Here is a 22,187-nt window from a genome sequence, read left to right as displayed (position 1 = left end):
TCCAGGGTTCGCTGGACTTGCTGGTCGCACCCTTTACGGGAGTGTGTTGGCATTGTACTCTCTTCTATTTCCTTGTTGAATGACTCCCACCACTTTGATGTGGAGCTTCCTACAAGTAGCTGCTCTCAGTCCACTTTGGCAAGATCCTGTCTTATCGTATTAAAATCAGCATTCCCCCAGTTCAGAAACCTTATTTGCAGTCCATTTTCGTAACTACCGGGGTAATAAGACTACAACTCGCCTTACCAAGTTATGATCACTATCACCAAAATGCTCACCCACTAACACCTCTACCACAGCTTCATTCCCTAAAATTAGGTCAAATACCACCCCCTCTGTTGTAGGACTTTCTAAATGCTGGCTCAAAAAGCTCTCCTGGATGCCCCATTAAGAATTCATGGCCCCTCTAAACTTTTCACACTTTGCTTATGCCATTTGGATTGGGGAAGTTGAAATCCCCTACTATTACTACCCTTTTGTTGTTACATTTCTCTGAGATTTGTGTACATATCTGCTCTTCTATCTCTCCATGATTGTTTGGGGGCCTGTAACACACTCGCAGCTATGTGTTTTTAAGCACCTCATCCACATGGCCATGAATCCATTCCAATGTTGCGCACTGGTACATGCCAATTCTGTCCCTTTTAGATAGTCAGCAGCGCAACCCGAATTGTTCTCTTCTCATCTTAAATCAGACTTACTGAAGCCTCAAGATAAAGGGGAGGCGGTTTAGAACGGAGTTGAGGAGGAACTTCTTCACTCAAAGGGTGGTGAATCTCTGGAATTCTCTGCCCGTTGAAGTGGTGGAGGCTGCCTCGCTAAATATTTTTAAGAAGCGGGTTGATGGGTTCTTGATAAGAGAGGGGATTAAGGGTTATGGGGAGAGGGCGGGAAAGTGGAACTGAGCCACGACAGATCAGCCATGATCTTATTGAATGGCGGGGCAGGCTCGAAGGGCTAGATGGCCTACTCCTGCTCCTATTTCTTATGTTCTTATGTTCTTATGTTCTAATGCCCTTGCTTCCATGCAAAGCAGCATCAACTCCATTCTTAACAAAGTTTGACTGACCATCACCTTAATTTTTACAAGTATTTAGAAGACGAACAGGCTGTTTGCACCAACAGCTACATGCTGGTGTTTGTGCTCCACATAAACCTCCTCCCATCTGTCTTCATCTAACCCCATCAACACATCCTTCTATTCCTTTCTTCCTCGTGCACCCACGTGGGCGAGGGCGTGAGGGGGGGGCGAGGGCGTGAGGGGGGGGCGCGGGCGTGAGGGGGGAGAGCGGGCGTGAGGGGGAGAGCGGGCGTGAGGGGGAGAGCGGGCGTGAGGGGGAGAGCGGGCGTGAGGGGGAGAGCGGGCGTGAGGGGGAGAGCGGGCGTGAGGGGGAGAGCGGGCGTGAGGGGGAGAGCGGGCGTGAGGGGGAGAGCGGGCGTGAGGGGGAGAGCGGGCGTGAGGGGGAGAGCGGGCGTGAGGGGGAGAGCGGGCGTGAGGGGGAGAGCGGGCGTGAGGGGGAGAGCGGGCGTGAGGGGGAGAGCGGGCGTGAGGGGGAGAGCGGGCGTGAGGGGGAGAGAGCGCGTGAGGGAGAGAGAGCGCGTGAGGGAGAGAGAGCGCGTGAGGGAGAGAGAGCGCGTGAGGGAGAGAGAGCGCGTGAGAGAGAGAGAGCACGTGAGGGAGAGACAGCGCGTGAGAGAGAGAGAGCGTGTGAGAGAGAGAGAGCGTGTGAGAGAGAGAGCGTGTGAGAGAGAGCGCGAGAGCGTGTGAGAGAGAGAGAGAGCGTGTGAGAGAGAGAGAGAGCGTGTGAGAGAGAGAGAGAGCGTGTGAGAGAGAGAGAGAGAGCGTGTGAGAGAGAGAGAGCGTGTGAGAGAGAGAGAGAGAGCGTGTGAGAGAGAGAGAGAGAGCGTGTGAGAGAGAGAGAGAGAGCGTGTGAGAGAGAGAGAGAGCGTGTGAGAGAGAGAGCGTGTGAGAGAGAGAGAGAGAGTGAGTGTGTGAGTGAGAGAGAGTGAGTGTGTGAGTGAGAGAGACAGTGTGTTAGAGAGTGTGTGAGAAAGCTAGATATGTTATTCAGATCAAATATTTTATGGGGTAGCAAGGTCAATGTTCTCACCATACCCTGGATAAAGTCATTTCTCCTGACTTCCCTATTAGATCAACTGGTGGCTATCTTATGGTTCTTAATTCTGATCTTGCCTACCAGTGAGAAAATCTGGCCCATGTATACCTTATCAAACCCTTACATAACCTTGAAGGCCTCTAATCAGGTTGCTCCTCAGTCTTTTGCAGCTAAGACCCAACGGCAAAGCCTTAGAGTAACAGGACAACCCCGCAGAACTGAGATGAGGATGAATTTCTTCAACGAGAAGGTGGTGAATCCATGAAATTCATTGCCACAGAAGACTGTGGAGGCCAGGTCATTGAGTGCATTTAAGACACAGATAGATGGGTTGTTGATTGGTAAAGGGATCAAGGGTTACAGGGAAAAAGGGGGAGAACGAGGTTCCAAAACATATCAGCCACGATTGAACAATGGAGCAGTCTCATGGGCCGGATAGCCTAATTCTGCTCCTATAATTTATGGTCGTGCAGCTGTTTGATTCATTCATCCTCCATCGTCCAGTTTATACCAACCCTGCCCCATCCCAGAAAATGCTGCAGGACCGAGAACAGACTGTTGAGATCCAATTGTTCTCAAAAATACCTAGACATTGAAAGGCCCTGCCAATTCACTCCCAATCAAGAAACTCATAACCAAGTTTAGCAAACTTTATGAAAGGGAGGGAAACTGGGATTGCTCATCTTCAAGCAAGCAGACAAAGTTAAGAGGAGGTTTAATAGATGTGTTCAAAATTATGAAGGGTTTTGATAAGATGGCATAAGAAGAAGATATTTCAAGTGGTGGGTAATCAGAGGCCATAGATTTAAGCCAATTTATAAAAGAACCAGACACAGCAAGCTTTGGACTCCCCAAGTAGAAACATCTTCCCTATGGCTATTTAATCAAATCCTTTGGTAATTTTAAAAGCCCTTATTAAGTGACCTTTCGGTCTTTACTAGAGAGCATGTTCAATCTTTCCAGAATTTATAACCTCTCAGTTCTAGTATCAGACATGTAGATCTTTTCTGCACCTTCTCCAGTGCCTCCACTTGTACCAAAAGGAGAGCGATCACAAAGAGCAACAAATGTTAGAAAAATAACTTCACCAAAATACCTCCATAGTAGAATTCTTCACCCGTTAAATGGTGCAGTTTCTTTTTCTTCTTATGAAAATCGGCAGCCAACAGGAAACCTTCAGTCTCCTTAAAAAGAGAAAACCTAAGATTTAATTTCAGAATTTTAATGACATTAAACACAAACGCAAGTACATTTAATAACTAGGACCAAGATATATGTTAATAGAAACAAGTCAAGGCTCAACGAACAATTAAGAGATGAGCAAGTTTTTTGAACAAGACCAAACTGGAGAATGGGTGGTGTGGTGCATTACAACACTACTCCTTCCTCTCGCCATCTCTGCCCTTTTCTTACATTGATTGTTAAGAGACCCCAAGGAAAATGAGCCTGGATCATGTCAATCAAATTTCCAGCAGTCTACAGCACAAACTTGCCCTCAAAATTCCAGTTCCTGGGTTAGACTCTGGAAAAGGAGAAGAAAGAACAGCAACTGGTTTGTCAGTCATGGAAACGTACTTGCAGCGGGTGGAGCTGGCCCCGTGCCGATTGTGGTAACATCATCAGGGGCAGTCAGCATCTTCCAAGGGGCTCTGAGAGGCCTCATGGTCAACATAAAAGAATGCAAATGCAAAATTCTTGTGACTTTGTTGGCATTTGCAAAGATCTCTGCATTACAGTGGTAATAATATTGAAGGAATAAATCCATTTACAATTAGGACATACCCCTGCTGCCCATCAGTCATCATAGATTGTGGTTTTGTTGGATAACTTTATATTTCACAAAGAAAAGTCACCCATCACCTGATTCCAGGATGTTGAAGGCAATGGTCCCAACGGCACTGCTTCATATGGAAAATGAACAACTGGCAGAAGTAGCCTGCGACCTACGATGATCCCGCCATTGTAGCTTAGGACAAGATTGATGGACCTCCTCAATGGGTCTTCTCCTACCCATCAATTTCAGGTGTCTGTTTCATATGATCCTCCCAAGTAAGTCAGGCAGACAGTAACATTATATTGGTTTTGATTGAATTGGTTTGATTAACTTACCCTCACAGTAAGCAGTACACATTAAAACATTAAAAGTAGTAACACAGCTCTGTGCTTGTTAGTGATGAAAAAGAGTGTTCATTGTTGGTGCAGCATTTGGTGGTCAACACATGGTGCCAAAGATGTGGTTTACAGTCAATTGACCAAGAACTTCCTTCAACAGGTGAGGTGTTGATCTTAGCTGCACCTCTGAGAGAAAGCCTTGAACCTCCATCAAGAGTTAGGAAAGCACTGCCAAGAAACTTGGAGAAACTAAAGCAGTTCAAATGGAGAGAATCAAAATGGTAGTTTAAAGAAAATGTAAAACCAAGAAGGTTAAAAAAAAATCGTATTGGTGGTTGAAACAACAGCGAGCTTTGGATAAGATGTCACAACGATGCAAATGCACAAGTTAGTACCCACGCCTGTGATGGATACCTCCGTGTGTACACTTAGTCCTTTTCGGAAATAATCCAAGAGATCCAATTTGGATGAACAATTCAGTGAGGTAATGCAGAGAAGAGAAATGAAGAGTGTTCACAGAGAGTGGATCTCACTTTCGATTGCAACCATGGTGGCAGATCCACAAAGGGGACACATTCTCCCCTTTTTCCAATTCCTTTCTAAGCTATGGATCCACAAGCAGCACATACTCTCCATTATTTGCACACCACTCATGTCTGTGCCTTAACAATGGGCGACAGCAGACTGTTTTGACTCCATCAAGTCCTGTTCCTCCACCTCTGTCCACATCTGTGCAGTTCCAGCATGGATTGCTGGGTCACAATCAGAAGTGGGGACCCTGGCTGATTTGTCTCCTTGTACACCAGGGCATCGAGGACAATTGTAGTGCCTTCCTATTGGCATCCTGCCTGAGATAACAGGCCTGCCATCACATCCTCACACCACAAACTCAGCAAGGCATTCACTATTAGTGACAGGAACACAAAGATGAGAGAAACTCCTGCTATCAAAGTTGGCGTCCACACACTTGCAATCATTCCATCATTCACAAGGCACTTCACTTTTTGACAGCAATATGATGATGGATGCTGATACAAATGTAGGGGTTGAACGAAATGGATGGGGAGAGGAAGGACAGGCCTTACTACAGACCAAAACTGCGGATTCACCGATGAAAAAATTGAATTGTCTACAGTACTTCACTGTTTAATCAAGATTGCCAAAGTTGAGAAAAATATGATTCAACAATTCTGAGTTCTGCACCACTATCCCCCCACCACACCCCTCAGCCTAATTGCCAATGAACAAGAATGATGGTTTGATGATTGCTTTTTGACAAAAAGCAGTTTGTCGTGGTCAGTCAGACCACTCATGGATTTCCTACTCTGTGCTGGGTTGTAACTATGAGCAACATAAAAAGCAGCACAACTGGACATTGGTCAGCTACCCACCCCCCGACTTGAATCACAGCCCCTGAATCTGGAGCCCTTCCGGTCACTCTTTCTTGGATGGTGGAGGATGCGAGATGGGAGCAGCTGCACGCAGGGTGAGCAAAAACAGCAAAGGTTTAGAAAACAAAAAAAAACACAAACAACAGCCCTCACCTTTGCTTTCTTTTTGGCTGACTTTCGGACTTCTGCATCTATTTCCTCCTCTTCTCTCAGCAAATCTTTATACGAGCGCTTCTTCTCTCGTTGGCTTCTGCCTGCTGCCAGACCCACCTCTTCAATTCCGCTTTCACCCACTATACAATCTGCAACAGCAGTAAAGGGCTTACAAATCATCTATTTATATTTTAAATATGTATATATATTTACCCCTCCAGTTTTGTTTTTGGGAGGGGAGGGAAGGAATGTGGGAGGGGAAGGTGCTTCCTCGCACTGACCCTTTTCTCCTTCAGTTTCAGGGTGCCAGGGCTTGGACCTGAAGCTCGTCCCCAGCCACCATCATTGCAGTTTTGTGATGACCTACAGGAGTTGCGTTTCAGCAAGGCTAGGTTATTTCTATCAGATGCGCCTCCCTAGTGCAGTGAAGTGATCCCTTCAAGGAGGCCCAGTCCAGAACTGGTCGGCTTCCCTATCCCTCAGCCTGTCAACAGAACAGGTGAGCTTGCTCAATAATCCTCTCCTCTGCACCATCCACAGCCATTGACCTTTCGAGGGAAGGCCTGATAACAGGCTTTGCCCTGTAACTCTCTGTTGCCAGCCACTACAATATAATGGAGCACCTCAGCGTTAGCTCCCTAGAGAAGACTTGCCTCCTCTTCACAATGCACCTGACATGATCACAGGTGTAACCTGACATCTTGTGCCTCTCCAAGACTCAATGCGGTTCAATGTACTGAGCAATCACACTGTATAGGTGAGCATTAATGTTGAGTCAAACAACAGTTGCGTGCTCCGGAAGTCCACCATGATAATCTTTTTTGTGCACGCTTGTCGAGGTTCCTCAAGGTAACTGATGACAATGAGGGAAGGTAGCCCATTCTTCCAAAGTGACAGCATTGTGCTCTTGTCAACTATAAGGCAGACCAGCAGTCACAGCAAGCACCCAATGCAAGAAACTTCAAGAACATGAATAAACTCAATGCTCAGAAAGATCACCCCTGAACGCAGGACGGTCAAACTTCGCACCAGCATGAGGTAAAATTTGTGCAAATGGGGATCACAGAATAATTACGGCACATCTGGCCCATCGTGTTCATGCCGTGGCTAGTCTGACTCCTCTCTTATCCGGAGCAAGGCAATCATTTCTTTTTCAGGTGTTGAAAGCCACAATTGACCCTGCCTCCATCACAGATGGACATCAGATAATTATGCTGTAGACTCATAATGAAAATTGGACTAAAACTAGTCAAACTTGAAAGATTCTTAACAGCCGTGAGAGAAGACCTTTAGCCGATTGAATTGGGTTGAATCTGAATGCAGATATGAAAGGGTTTCAGAAGAACCCACTGAACTTGTGCAACAAGTCAAACATGTTCAAGGTTGCATCCATTTGTCTACTAGATACTTTTTCAGCAAAATGTGGAGGATGCTTTCAAAAATCTAAAAGCATTACAGTTACTATTCAATTACATAATAGATATGTGTCGCTGCAGGCCAGAAATGATCCAACTGAATGGCAAACAAGCTTGTGGAGCTGAATGGTCTGTTCAAAACATTCCAGAAGTCAGGCTGTGGAATTGTTCCACCCCGCCCACCACAGGAATCTTAGAGGGCAGGTCACTGACCAGGCAAGCCTCAGGTGGGATTTTCCGGCCTTGGGGCAAGAGCAGCCGGAAAATCCCGCTCATGGTGTTGGGGCTCTGCAGTAGAACAGCCAAGTGGAAATTCCCTGGGTGACTAATATTTGTATTCAGGCTTCCCTTAGAAAATAAGCACCACACTCCTGATTGGGCTCCAACGCAAGCATGATTTTTAGACAGTCAAGCAATGGAGCTGCAGTGGGGAGATCCGTGAGCATCCCTGGTGCATGTTATGTCCACCTCAGGAGCCTCTTTTTATATTGAAGGTGAGGAAGTGAAAAGGAGACTGAAAACAAGCATTAAATGCGCAGCTGTGCAGAAAATAACTGGAAACAATGCATATTTATTAGGATTTTCAAAATACAAATCAAACACACAAATATAATGATTCGAGTACCTTTTGCAAATATATATCTGGTTTCAGAGGTAAGAAATATCAATGCTGAAGTACTCAAGTTCCAGTCCCCACCACCACTTGCTTTGCTTTCACCATCAGCATTCCCAGGACAGGTACAGTATAAATCAGATGCAGAATAAAGATCCCTCTACAATACAGTACCACAGAAAAGCACCTTCTAATAGGCTACCAACAAGCTTTACATCCCCAACTTACCTGGTGCTGGCGAGAGACCCACAAGTGTTGTGAGCTTTTGCAGCTGCCAACAGAGTTTCTTGACGCTGCTTATGGCCAGTGTCCGATACTGATGGAGGTGGGGGGACATAGACGAAGGAATGTGTGACAAGGGAGCTAGCGTAGCATTGCTCTCAGGGAATCAAAGCTGCAAATGAAAGGCACCTCAAGATCATTTGTAAACAGTGGTCCAGTCTGTGAAGGAAATGAAGGAAAGTCTTGTGCTGTAAACTTACACACACAGGCAAATCTCTCCGAGACTGACCAATTTAACATTTTGGATTCTTCCTGGAGGCAGTAACCGCTAATGCTCACTTATTCAGTCTGACGCTAATTGAAACCCAGCTCCAGGAGATAAGAGATCAATATTCTAAGTCACCATGCACCCAGTTCCCTGACCCATTTAAACATCCATATTAGCCATGTGCTTTCAATATAAATGATTTTAAAGAAGTTGCAGTATTACAGTTTGATGCCTCATCACATAGTGCATATGGTCTAAATTGAATCATCTTACTGTTCTATAATTAAACTCTATTCAGTTACACGTATGAGATAAAGATAGCTACTATAAAACCTGATATAGAAGATGCACTCCACATAATTCACTCAAGATATTTCATTTTTATTGTGCCTTTAACATAGTAAAATGTCTTAAGATGCTTCATAGCGCTGCCGTCGAACACCAAGCCACGTAAGGGACATCAAAAAGGTAACCAACATCTTGGTCAAAGAGGTCGGGTTTTCAGAGCTTCTTGGAGTAGTGAAAGGCAAGAGGCAGAGAGGTTTAGGAGGGAATTCCAGAGCCTAGTGTCCAGGCAGCTGGGGGGCATGGTCACAGAACAAACTGGGGATGCGCAAGAAATTTTGGGCTGAAAACCGTACCAATTGGCCCACTGAACAATGGCTGACATTTGTGGAAGAGAAGGAAACCCTTTTGCCCATACAATTCTGTATATTATTGCAGCCAATTTCCACTCCAGTACTGTGAGCTTGTGTACTGATATCAGTGACTGATACGAACCTGTGAAGGGAGGAGAAGCACCAGATTAAAGCCACATCAGCTCACCAGACCCCACAGGTCTGGAGGAGGGGTGGGCGGTGGGGGTTGCAAACCCGCTACAGGAATCAGCTATAGTTCCTTGGTATACAGTGCATGTGAACGGAGATTTGGACAGAAAGATTCACAGCTAAAAGCCCACCTTCTTTAGCCCAGGAGCTTTGCTTGTACCCTCTGGTGTTTCTGCTGCCCTTCTAGAATTTTAATCAACATTGACTCTGCAAGTTCACATTTGAAAATGACACTTCGGCCGACTCTCAATGCCAATCAAACTTCAGCGTGTGATTACCTCACAGCAAGAAAGTTCAGGGGGAAAGAAAAATCACACGGTACAGAAATTAATTGCAGAAACAAAGTAAATAGGAATTTTGCATTCCAAATGGAGGCTAATTGTAAGATGTTTTCAATGCTTCATAAAGCACTGGTCTTCTCCGACAACTACAGACTGTCCGTTGACGCAAAAAGGCATTTATAAAATTTTTTAAGTCTGTGACACAAAATGAACCATAAAGCTGTAAATGCAATCATGACAGATCGAAAATCTCTTGTGCTTTACAAAGAGGCAACATTTGACAGAATGGACTTGAAAGCAGCAAACAAACAGGCTTAAGAGATGTCAGGAGACCAGCCACGTAAAAACTCGGGAGCTTCCCAGCTTGAACAGGCACCTGGAATTTTCTCCAAACAAAAAGCTAACATTTTAGATGCAAGTGGGCTGTTCCAAGTCACAGACACTCTGGCATCACCCAAAATAAATTACCTTCTTTTTTCTTGAGTGCTTCATCATAAGCCATGACTGGAATTTAAAATACTGTCCGAGTGTGTAAACATTTGGAAAATCAGCTACTTCAGCAGACTGCCAGTTTCATCTGAATATAATCCTGCAGCACATGAGAGAGAGAGAGGGAGAGAAAACAAATCTTGTATATTTCAATATATCCCCTTTCGCAAAACATAGTCATCAGGAAAGACTGTACAGTAAGAGGCTCTTTTCTAGGATTCAGGAATAATGTGGTGGAGTTAAGTTTAAAGTTTGTTTATTATTGTCACAAGTAGGTTTACATTAACACTGCAATGAAGTTGAAGTTACTGTGAAAATCCCCTAGTTGCCACACTGCGGCACCTGTTCGGATACATTGAAGAAGAATTTAGCATGGCCAACGCACCTAACCAGCAAGTCTTTTGGACTGTGGAAGGAGAGCACCCGGAGGAAACCCACGCAGGCACATTCCGCACGCCCCCCCACCCCCTCTCCGGGCCATCACCCCTATTCCAACTCCACCACTTCTACCCCAACTCCACCAGACTGGCGTAAGCCAGTTATTATGTATACTTAAGAATAATGCCCCAACCTTTCCTCAATTCATAACAGCTGCTCTCATTTACAACCAGAGCTTGCACTCCACTGTGGCAGGATTGTATCAGTAACAGGTTTGACGGTCAGACAGAAAGATGATGTTTCCACTTGTCAGAAAATCCATTCATGAGGCTCATAAATATAAAGGGTGTCATTAAAACAGTCCAATAGGAAACTCAGAAATTAACTAATCTAACACATGTTGAGAATGTGGAACCCCACATGGAGAAATCACGAGCAAGTAGCAGAGATGTCCTTAAGGAAAAGCTACGCAAGGGGGAGAAAGAATAATAGGATACGTAGATAAGAAGAGGTGATGGAGGGTGGGAGGAGGCTTGTGTGGAGCGTAAACAGCAGCACAGGCAGCATTGGAGCACTCACAGCACCAGGGACCTGGGTTCAATTCCCAGCTCGGGTCAATGTCTGTGCAGAGTCTGCACATTCTCCCCGTGTCTGTGTGGGTTTCCTCCGGGTGCTTCGGTTTTCTCGCATAGTCTGGAAGACGTGCTGGTTAGATGCATTGACCTTAACAGGTGACAGAGTATGGCAACTAGAGGAATTTCACAGCAACTTAATTGCAGTGTTAACGTAAGCCTTACTTGCGAGTAATAAATAAACTTTAACTTCAGATGGGCACGGGCTAGACTTGTACCTGCTGGAGTTTAGATGAGTAAGAGGTGACTTGATTGAACCATATAAAAAGACAGGGTGAACATGGAACGGATGTTTCCTCTTGTGGGAGAAGCTAAAACTAAGGGTCACTGTTTAAAAATAAAGAGTCACCATTGAGGACCGAGCTGAGAAGTTTCTTTCTCTCAGACAGTACTGAATCTTTGATATTCTTTTCCTCAAAAGGCATTAGAAGCAGAATCTTTGAATATTTTTAAGGCCGAGCTAGATAAATTCTTGATGAGGGTTATTGGAGGTAGATGGGAATCTGGAGTTGAGGTTACAATCAGATTGGCCAAGATCATGTTGAATGGCAGAAGATGTTTGAAGGGCTAAGTGACCTATACCCAATTCACGTGTTCAATAAATTCTATGGAACATTGCTAGCTACACATTATCTCCTCCTCAACTGACAATGATTTCTGCCATTCTATATCTTTAAGTCCTGAAAATATCACAGTGGATTTCTTCCTTATTCTCTCATGCAATGTCTGTGTCGCTGGCTAGGGCATCATTTAATGCTCGCTTTGATTGCCTTTGAGAAGGTGGTGGTGAGCAGCTTGTCTAAACCACTGGAGTCTATGTGGTGTAGGTACACCCACAGTGCTGTTAGGAAGTCAGTCCCAGGATTTTGTCCAGTGACAGTGAGGGAACGGCGATATAGTTCCAAGTCAGGATGGTAGGTAATATCATTAATCCCATTCTTTAACCACATCAGAGACGGATTAAAGAAAAGAAAGAAAACAGAATTGTCCCCAACCTCCTAACTCTCAGATAACACAGCCACCAGCAGCAGCTCTACACACCAAAGCAAGGAGACACAGTGGCAGAGTGGTTAGCACTGCTACCTCTCAGCGCCAGAGACCCAGGTTTAATTCCCGGCTTAGGTCACTAAGGTCATTTGCACATTTTTCCCGTGTCTGCGTGGGTTTCCTCCGGATGCTCCGGTTTCCTCCCACAGTCCAAAGATGTCTGGGTTAGGTGGATTGGTCACAGTAAATTGCCCCTTAGTGTCATGGACATAGCTAGGGTAAATGCATGGAGTTGTGGGGACAGGGCCTGGGTGGGATTGTGGTTGGTGCAGACTCGATGGGCCAAATGGCCTCCTTCTGCACTGTAGGGATTCTATGATTCTAAGTCATAACTGAGGGATAGTGACTCAAGAAATCACATTTCACTGACAATCACACCTGAAAATTATGGATAGGATAAACCTGAAAGTGATCATTCAGGAGAGCGGAGCCTCTGCTGGAGGGCTGGAAAACTAACTTAGATTTATCTTTCGCACACGGTTTCAGATGTATGAAACACAACATTCAGCACAGCCACCTGAGGGCACAGTAGGGCATAAACCAATCTGACTGAGTGGTATTCATTCATCCTTGGTTACTAACAGCAGCTTGGAAACTAATCACTAGTGGGGGATTCCACGTGGATCAATTATAGAACCATGTTCTTCACCAGCTTTACGAAAAACTGAATGAAAACAGTGGAATGATCCAAAAACATGCCAGCATTAAAATATGCATGATCCTTGGGTTCAAGAAGACTGCAGGTGCAACTAGATAAGAGTAAGAACAGCTACTGGACCTACATCTGGTAGACATCAAAGAGGCAACTCTGGCATGATGCACTTGGATTGCAATAAATCCAAGAACGTATCCATCATATAGATTTCAAGTATAAGGCTGTTGAATCTGTAATCACAATACATTGACAGTCAATGAGCAATGCTTCATGGCTTTTGTGGAAGTCAATAGGACATAACACTGGGACAACTGAACATGGAACAAAAACTGGTCCTTTCTTTGTACTTGACTTTCATGTAGAATACTGTGTTAAGTTTAGGTCCCCCGGAATAAGTTAAGTTTAATTATTAGTGTCACAAGTAGGTGCACATTACCACCACAATGAAGTTACTGTAAAAAGACTCTAGTCGCCACACTCTGGTGCCTGTTCGGGTACACTGAGGGAGAATTTGGTATGGCTAATGCACCTAACCAGCACGTCTTTCGGACTGTGGGAGGAAACCAGAACATCCAGGGAAAACCCACACAGACACAGGGAGAATGTGCAGGTTCCATACAGACAGTGACCCAAGGTGGGAACCAAATCCAGGTCCCTGGCATTGTAAGGCAGCAATGCTAACCACTGTGCCACCGTGCGCCACCTCAGAGGCACTGAAAAGGTTCAGAGAGGAAAACAGTATGTTGAAAGCTACTTTAAAGGTTTTTTAGTTTTGTCAGGCTTAGAGAATTTAATCCTTTAGAAAAGCAAAGACTTTGATGAAATAGGATTGAAATCTTTCAAAATAATAAATTTTGCTTCTTGTATTCGAGTCCTTCAATGCCCCTCCCCCCATTCTTAGGCTGTAATCTCCTCCAGCCCTAGAAAATCTCTGCACTCTTCCACTTTCGACCTCTTGCGAAACCCCAATTTATATCATTTTATCATTGGCAGCCATGTCTTCAGCTGCCTGGACCGTGAGCTTTGGGATGCCCTCCCTAAACCTCTTTCCTCCTTTCAGACAGCATTTAAAACATCTCCCCACAATCACTTCTCCCTATGGTTCCTCAAATTCTGTTTGAAATTTGCTGTGAAGAGTCTTGGGACATTTTACTACCTTGAAGGTACTAAGCAAAAGTGAGTTGCCATTATTGCACACAGGTTAGGAAGGAACAAGTGATAAAAGCACTGGAGATTATGAGGCATTTTCCGCAAAGAGCCATGAATCTTTGCAAGTGAGTGCAGACTCACAGCAAGCATTGGAAAGCGTGCAGTAGGATTATCGATGAGCGGCAAACACTCATACACAACAGCTTAGAGTTTTTAAAGTTTTAGTGTCACAAGTCAGCTAACATTAACACTGCAATGAAGTCACGGTGAAAATATCCTAGTCGCCACACTCTGGCACCTGTTCGGGTACACTGAAGGAGAATTTAACACGGCCAATGCACCCTAACCAGCACTTCTTTTTGACTGTAGAAGGAAACTGGAGCACCCAGAGGAAACCCATGCAGACACTGTGAGAATGTGCAGATTCCACACAGACAGTGACCCAAGCCGGGAATCGAACCCGGGTCCCTGGCACTGTGAGGTAGCAGTGCTAACCACTGTGGTTCATTAAGGGTTACTGTCAGTTTGGTCTCCTGGAACATCCTTGGGTGGGAGAGGGCGGGTGGCAGAGAAGAATTTCTCAGTTTTTCCTCGTCTGCAGATTTTCTGCCCAAGGGTTATATGGATATGTGAAGTAGGAGTGGGTGGTGGTGCAGGGGAATGGGTGGGAAAAAGAGCAGGCGTGATGGCTTGTGTATGTTACACTATGCTGGGAAAGCAGACGACTCATGGGCTGGCTGGTTTTGTCCCTCACTTCAGAATGTTTACAATGCCATACCTCAAACACTATGCCAGTGCCATACCTCACTGCATTCTAAATTCAGCCTAAAATGTTGTAACTACTCTTTAATTCTCACCCATTTCCCCAGTTTCTTTCCCTCTAATATCATTAGTTATATCAATAACACACTTGACACAAGCTTTAGGTAAAATGGTAAACCACATCTGATTTATATGAATGAGTAAAAAAGAACCACGCAAGAGAGGCAGAGTTCTACAAGTGTGTCAAACAAAACTCCTCCCCAGGTAAGGACGACAGACAGATTTAATCATTTAGTCACAAAAACAGAAAATGCTGAAAAATCTCAGCAGGTCTGTCAGCATCTGTGGAGAGAATATAGAGCCAACATTTCAAATCCTGGATGACTCTTCATCACAGCTCATCCAGACACAAAAAATTGGCTCTAATCTCTCTCCACAGATGCTGTCAGACCTGGTTAGTGTCCAAGCATTTTCTGTTTTTGTTTCAAATTCCAGCTTCCATGATATTCTGTCTTAAGCGTTTAGTGCATTGGCTCAGTTGATAACACTCCTGCCTCTAAATCACTGAATCCCCCACAGTGCAGAAGGAGGCCATCCAGCCCATCAAGCCCGCACCAAAAACAATCCCACCAAGGCCCTATCCCCGTACTGCCCTGCTAACCCCCCCCACCGGCATTAAGGGACAATTTAGCATTTCCAATCAACCAAACCCATAAATCTTTGGACTGTGGGAGGAAACCAGAACCCCTCGAGAAAACCCATGTGGAGAACATGCAAACTCCACATAGAAAGTCACCCCAAGACCGGAATTGGACCTGGGTCTCTGGCGCTGTGAGGCAGGTTGTGCTACCATGCTGCTCAAGGTTCTGGGTTCAAGTCCCACTCAAGGGCTTGAGCACAAATATCAAGTCCAGCACTCCAATGCAGCACTGAAGGCATGCTACACTGTCATAGGTGCAGTCTTTCAGAATAGGCTTCAACTGAAACTCAATTTGCCTCGTCCCAAGTGGATATAAAACCTCCCTTGGCACAACAGTTCTCCCCACCATGTCCTAGTCAATATTTATCCTCAATTAACTTCACAAAAAGATGATCAGATCGTTATCACATTGCTGCCTGTGGGAGCTTGCAGTGCACAAATTAGCTGCCATTTACACTACAACCGTGACTATGCTTCAAAAGTACTTCATTGGCTGTAATGCGTTTTGAGAAAACTGGTGGTCAGGAAAAGTGCTATATAAATGCAAATCTTTATTTCTAGTTCTGGTACAATGTTGTGAGGAAAATGAATTCACTTTTGTCCACAAGTCGCTGCACTGCAAAAACATCACTGCCTATAACTTTCAAGTTTTAGGTATCCAGATCATGAACAACCTGTCCTGGTTTCCCCACCATGCCAACACTGTAGTTATAAAAGCCCATTGACGCCTCTATTTTCCTAGTAGACTAAAGAAATTTGGCATGTCAGCTACGGCTCTCACCAACATTTACAGATGCACCACAGAAAGCATTCTTTCTGGTTGTATCACAGCTTGGTATGGTTCCTGCTCTGCCCAAGACTGCAACAAACCACAAAAGGTTGTGAATGTAGCCCAATCCATCACACAAACCAGCTTCCCATCCATCCGTTCTGTCGATATTTCCCGCTGCCTTAGCAAAGCAGCCAGCACAATTGAGGACCCTACACACCCTGGACATTCTCTCTTCCATCTTCTTCCTTTGGGAAAAAGATACAAAAGTCTGTGGTCATGTACCAACTGACTCAAGAAAACTTCTTCCCTGCTGCCATCAGACTTTTGAATGGACCTACATTGCATTAAGCTGACCTTTCTCTACACCCTAGCTATGACTATAACACTACATTCTGCACCGTCTTGTTTCCTTCTCTATGAACGGTATGTTTTGTCTGTACAGCACACAAGAAACAATATTTTTCACTATATGTTAATATATGTAACAATAATAAACCAAATCAAATAAAGTACCTTAGGATATGATGCTGTGCCAGATGAATGTAAATTCTGTCTCAAGTTCTCTATTTAAATTCCAGATATTCCCTCCATATCATGCCGTTTGAGCTATTTCAATATTTCATAATACAACTAAAAACTGGCACAAGTAAGAACGTGACTTTGAAGCTATTAGATTGCCATAAATCACAGAATCCTTACAACGTGGAAGGTGGCCTTTCGGCCCATCAAGCATGTACCAACAACAATCCCACCCAGGTCCTATTCCCGTAAGTCCACATAGTTATCCTGCTAATCCCCCTGACATTAAGCAGCAATTTAACATGGCCAATCCAGCTAACCAGCACATGTTTGGATTGAGAGGGGAAACCGGAGCATGTGAAGGAAACCCACATAGTCATGGGGATAACATGCAAACTCCACACAGTGACCAAAGTCAGAATTGAAACCAGGAGCCTGGCAAAGTGAGGCGGCAGTGCTAACCACTGTGCCACCATGCCGCCCAAACCCAACTGATTCAATAACCAAAGGAACATGCCACCCTTAACTAACTTGACTTGTATATGACTCCAGTGCCATATTGCCTGCAGTCCCAGGGTTGATTCTTCACTGTAAAGTGGCTGAGCAAGCCACTTAGCTACTGGGAGGAGAGGCAACTAGTAACTGAGAGGCTTGGGTTAACGCTCTAGGGACCTGAATTCAAATCCCACAATGGCAGCTAGTGGAATTTAAATTTAATAAATAAATCTGAAATATAAAGTTCATCTCAGTGATAGAACATAAAACATTGATGGTGACAACGATTAGCAATAGTGAGAAAACCCATCTGGTTTGCTAATGTAATTTAGGCAAGGAAATCTGCCATCTTTACCAGATCTGGCTTACATACGGCTCCAGAACCACAATAATATGGTCAACTCCTAAATGCCCTCTGAAAGAGCCTAGCCAACACTCAGTTGAAGGACAATTAGGGATGGGCAATAAATGCTGGTCTTGCCAGTGGCACACACATCCCATGAAAGAATAACAAGAAATCAAGCAGTTGCAGAGACATAGTGATTTTAGAAGGAAGCTCATTACCATCTTCTCGGGATAACTGCAAATGGGCAATTAATAGCAGTCTCGCCAGAGATATACACATCCTGCAAATTAATTAAAGCAACATCTCTTCAAAAGCAACACATGGCCCTTTTAACAATTTATTCCAAAGTATTTGTTAAATCTTACGTGATCCAGGGTGAGATAGCCAATTGGATAAAAAATTGGTTTGATGAGAGAAGATAAAGGGTGGTTGTAGAGGGTTGCTTTTCAAACTGGAGGCTTGTGACCAGCGGTGCGCCTCAGAGATTGATGCTGGTTACTTGTCATTTACATTAATAATTTGGATGAGAATTTAGGAGGCATGGTTAGTAAGTTTGCAGATGACGCCAAGATTGGTGGCATAGTAGACAGTGAAGAAAGTTATCTCCAATTGCAACGGGATCTTGATCAATTGGGCCAGTGGGCTGACGAATGGCAGACGGAGTTTAATGCAGACAAATGCAAAGTGATGCATTTGGGTAGACAGAACCAGGGCAGGACTTACTCAATTTATGGTAGGGTGTTGGGGACAGTTACAGAACAAAGAGATCTAGGGGTACATGTTCGTGGCTCCTTGAAAGTGGAGTCACAGGTGGACAGAGTGGTGAAGAAGGCATTCGGCATGCGTGGTTTCATCAGTTAGAACATTGAATACAGGAGTTGGGATGTCTTGTTGAAGTTGTGCAAGACATTAGTAAGACCACACTTGGAATACTGTGTACAGTTCTGATCATCCTATTATAGAAAGGATATTATTAAAATAGAAAGAATGCAGAAAAGATTTATTAAGATGCTACCAGGACTTGACGGTGTGAGTTAAAAGGAGAAGTGGGATCATAAGAACATAAGAAATAGGAGCAGGAGTAGGCCATCTAGCCCTTCGAGCCTGCCCCGCCATTCAATAAGATCATGGCTGATCTGTCGTGGCTCAGTTCCACATTCCCGCCCTCTCCCCATAACCCTCAATCCCCTTGCCTATCAAAAGCCTATCAACCCGCGTCTTAAAAATATTGAGCGAGGTAGCCTCCACCACTTCAACGGGCAGAGAATTCCAGAGATTCACCACCCTTTGAGTGAAGAAGTTCCTCCTCAACTCCGTTCTAAACCGCGCCCCCTTTACCTTGAGGCTGTGCCCTCTAGTCCTACTGTCCTTTCTGAGCGGGAAGAGTCTCTCCACCTCTATCCTATTCATCCCATTCAACATCTTATATGTCTCAATGAGATCTCCCCTCATTCTTCTAAACTCTAACAAGTACAAGCCTAATTTATTCAGCCTCTCCTCATAGTTCAACCCCCTCAACTCCGGTATCAACCTAGTAAACCTCCTCTGCACTCCCTCCAAGGCCAAAATATCCTTGCATAAGTGCGGTGACCAAAACTGCACACAGTACTCCAGCTGTGGCCTCACCAATGCCCTATACAGCTGCAGCAAGACCTCCCTACTTTTATATTCAATCCCCCTCGCTATGAAGGCCAGCATCCCATTTGCCTTCCTGACCACCTGCTGCACCTGCAGGCTGGGTTTTTGCGACTCATGCACAAGGACCCCGAGGTCCCTCTGCACCGTCGCATGCTGCAGTTTTTCGCCATGTAAGTAATCGTCCTTCCTACCATTATTCCTACCAAAGTGGACAACCTCACATTTGCCAACAGTAAATTCCATTTGCCATTTCCTGGCCCATTCGCCCAGCCTACCTAGATCCTTCTGCAGACTCTCCACACCCTCTGCACAATTTGCCGTTCCACCAATCTTGGTGTCATCAGCAAATTTCGACACCATACACTCGGTTCCCTCCTCCAGAACATCTATATAAATGGTAAATAGCTGAGGCCCCAGCACCGACCCCTGGGGCACTCCACTAGTCACCAACCGCCAATCCGAGTAGCACCCATTGACCCCCACTCCCTGCCTCCTATTTGACGGCCAATCCTCTATCCACGCTAACACCCTACCCCCAATTCCATGCCCCCTGACCTTCTGTAATAACCTCTTGTGAGGCACCTTGTCAAACGCCTTCTGAAAATCAAGAAACACATCCACCGGCTCTCCTCTATCCACCGCCCTAGACACATCCTCATAGAACTCCAATAAATTCGTCAGACACGACTTCCCCTTAACAAAACCGTGCTGCGTCTGCTCTACCAAACAATTCTCCTCAAGATGCCTCGCTATTTTCTCCTTGATCGCAGATTCTAACATTTTTCCTACAACAGACATTAAACTAACCGGCCTATAATTCCCTGCCTTTTGCCTGCCACCGTTCTTAAACAACGGCGTAACATTAGCCATTTTCCAATCTTCCGGCACTTCCCCGGAATCCAGCGACATTTGGAAAATAATCACCAAGGCATCCACTATCACCTCCGCCATTTCTTTCAGAAAGTCCCAGATCAACTGGGACTTTTTCGCCTGGAGCATAGGAGGCTTAGGGGTGATCTTATAGACGTCTATAAAATAATGAGGGGCACAGATCAGCTAGATAGTCAACATCTTTCCCCAAAGGTAGGGGAGTCTAAAACTAGAGGCCACAGATTTTAAGGTGAGAGGGAAGAGATACAAAAGGGTCCAGAGGACAGTGAGTGTTTGGAACAAGCTGCCAGAGGTAGTAGTAGTAGTAGTAGAAATTTGGGTGTGTTAATGCTGCAATCCTGTCATAAAAAGTGCATATGCTAGTTGTAAGGAGCAAGAGCAGCTATTATTAATTAGGGAAAGGTTAGGGCATTCATTATTCTTAAATATAGAAAGAACCAGTTCCCTGGTTGAGGACTCTGGGTCTCATTGGAGTTTAGAAGGATGAGGGGGGGATCTTATTGAAACTTACAGGATACTGCGAGGCCTGGTTAGAGTGGACGTGGAGAGAATGTTTCCACTAGTAGGAAAAACTAGAACCAGAGGGCACAACCTCAAGCTGAAGGGACGATCCTTTAAAACAGAGATGAGGAGGAATTTCTTCAGCCAGAGAGTGGTGAATCTGTGGAACTCTTTGCCGCAGAAGGCTGTGGAGGCCGGGTCTGAGTATCTTTAAGACAGAGATAAATAGGTTCTTGATTAATAAGGGGATCAAGGATTATGGGGAAAAAGCAGGAGAATGGGGATGAGAAAAAGAAAATCAGCCATGACTGAATGGCAGAGCAGACTTGATGGGCCAAGTGATCTAATTCTTCTCCTATGTCTTATGTATTTGGGGGGTGGGGGGAGTCTGTACTTGTGTTCTCCCAGTTTATTGAATAAACCTATGTTAAGGAAAAGACTGGCTTTTGATTACTCCTTTACTTAGTGGCTGGGCAGCGAGTTGTGACAACTGTGGCACCCTAACCACCAGTTAGTATAGATCAAAGTTGGTCTGCCAGCCTGTTAAGAGCTCAGGAGAAAATTCTTCATCAACATAGAGTGGTTAGAAATGTTTAAGTGTTAAGTTTAAGTTTATTTATTAGTGTCACAAGTAGGTTTACATTAACACTGCATGTTGATATTCAAAGAATGAGAAGCTGATCTCATTGAAACTCATTGATAAGTTCTTACAGGGTGCAAAAGGGTAGATGTAGATAGATAATTTCTCCTGAGTGGTGAATCTGGAATCAGGGGACACAGTCTTAGAATAAGGGGCAGTCCATTTAGGACACAGATGAAGAGAAATTTCTTCACTCAAGAGGGTAGAGGATCTTTGGAATTCTGGACGTCAGAGGTCTGTGGAAGTTACTGTGAAAATCCCGAGTTGCGACACTCTGGCACCTGTTTGGATACACTGAGGAAAAACTCAGCATAGCCAAACATAACCAGCACGTCTTTCGGACTGTGGAAGGAAACCGGAGCACCCAAGGAAAATCCCCACAGATCGGAAAATGTGCAGACTCTGCACAGGCAGTGACCCAACCCAAGAATCAAATCCGAATCCCTGGCACTGTGAGATAACCATTATATGCCACTCCGGTGGGATTGGTCTCACTAGGTCTCCCAAAGAGGCACTGGAGTGTGGTGACTAGGGGATTTGCACAATAATTTCATTGCAGTGTTAATGTAAGCCTACTTGTGACACTGATAAATAAACATAAAACCTTACCAGAACCCAACTAGTGGAGTGGAGGCAAGTCATCCTCGATCTTGCCTAAAGAGATGAAGAGAATGTGGGACTCCACCAAAAGGCCTGGCTGAGGGGAGTAGTGTAAATGTTGGAGAAAGAAACAAGAATATGTTGATGCACTGAGATGAGAAAGGCTCTTGGGGAGCATTAAGTTCAGCCCAGATTGGTTGGGCCAAATGGCCTGAGTTTGCACTGTAAATTCTATGTGACACCTCTGGTACATCACAATTATCAGTTGGCAACTTTCTCAATACATTATTTATAATTCTGCACCCAGCAGTAATTTTCCCCAATGATAATATCCTTTCTCTCAAATCCAGATTTCAATGTGATTCAAAAAACAAACTACTTCCAAGAAGGGTATAAATTTTAAAATAATTAATTTACTGCTAATACAAAAAAACTACAAAGATGAGTGAATAACATCAGAATTAACATTTCCCACTGATATTGATGCTATATTTGACCTTATATTAGCTCAGTTGGTGCCACCTCCTCCTGGGCAGCTCTGCCTTCCCGCCCTTTCTCTTAATCTTTGCGCCCA

General features: G+C 44.7%; 1 protein-coding gene across 5 annotated transcripts in view; it reads right to left on the bottom strand.

Moving 5' to 3' along the window:
* Positions 1-22,187, bottom strand: part of hmgxb4a (HMG box domain containing 4a) — a 55,091-nt gene that overhangs the window by 32,593 nt on the left and 311 nt on the right. Inside the window, exons 1-4 of one of the 5 annotated variants that reach the window (XM_080217550.1) lie at positions 21,623-21,642; positions 9,868-9,988; positions 5,774-5,922; positions 3,214-3,301 (exon numbers count right to left, since the gene is read on the bottom strand). In XM_080217550.1, coding sequence (XP_080073676.1) covers positions 3,214-3,301; positions 5,774-5,922; positions 9,868-9,901 — 271 coding nt within the window. In that variant the 5' untranslated portion in view covers positions 9,902-9,988; positions 21,623-21,642. Of the gene's footprint in view, positions 1-3,213; positions 3,302-5,773; positions 5,923-9,867; positions 9,989-20,383; positions 20,475-21,622; positions 21,643-22,187 lie in introns of those variants that run through there. The other 4 variants (XM_080217549.1, XM_080217548.1, XM_080217552.1 and 1 more) reach the window with 4 other exon arrangements.

The sequence above is a fragment of the Carcharhinus amblyrhynchos genome, chromosome 35 (genome assembly GCF_965287045.1).
Source record: "Carcharhinus amblyrhynchos chromosome 35, sCarAmb.v2.hapA, whole genome shotgun sequence".
NCBI classification, from domain to species: Eukaryota; Metazoa; Chordata; class Chondrichthyes; order Carcharhiniformes; family Carcharhinidae; genus Carcharhinus; species Carcharhinus amblyrhynchos.
This window is presented reverse-complemented; position numbering and strand designations above follow the sequence as displayed.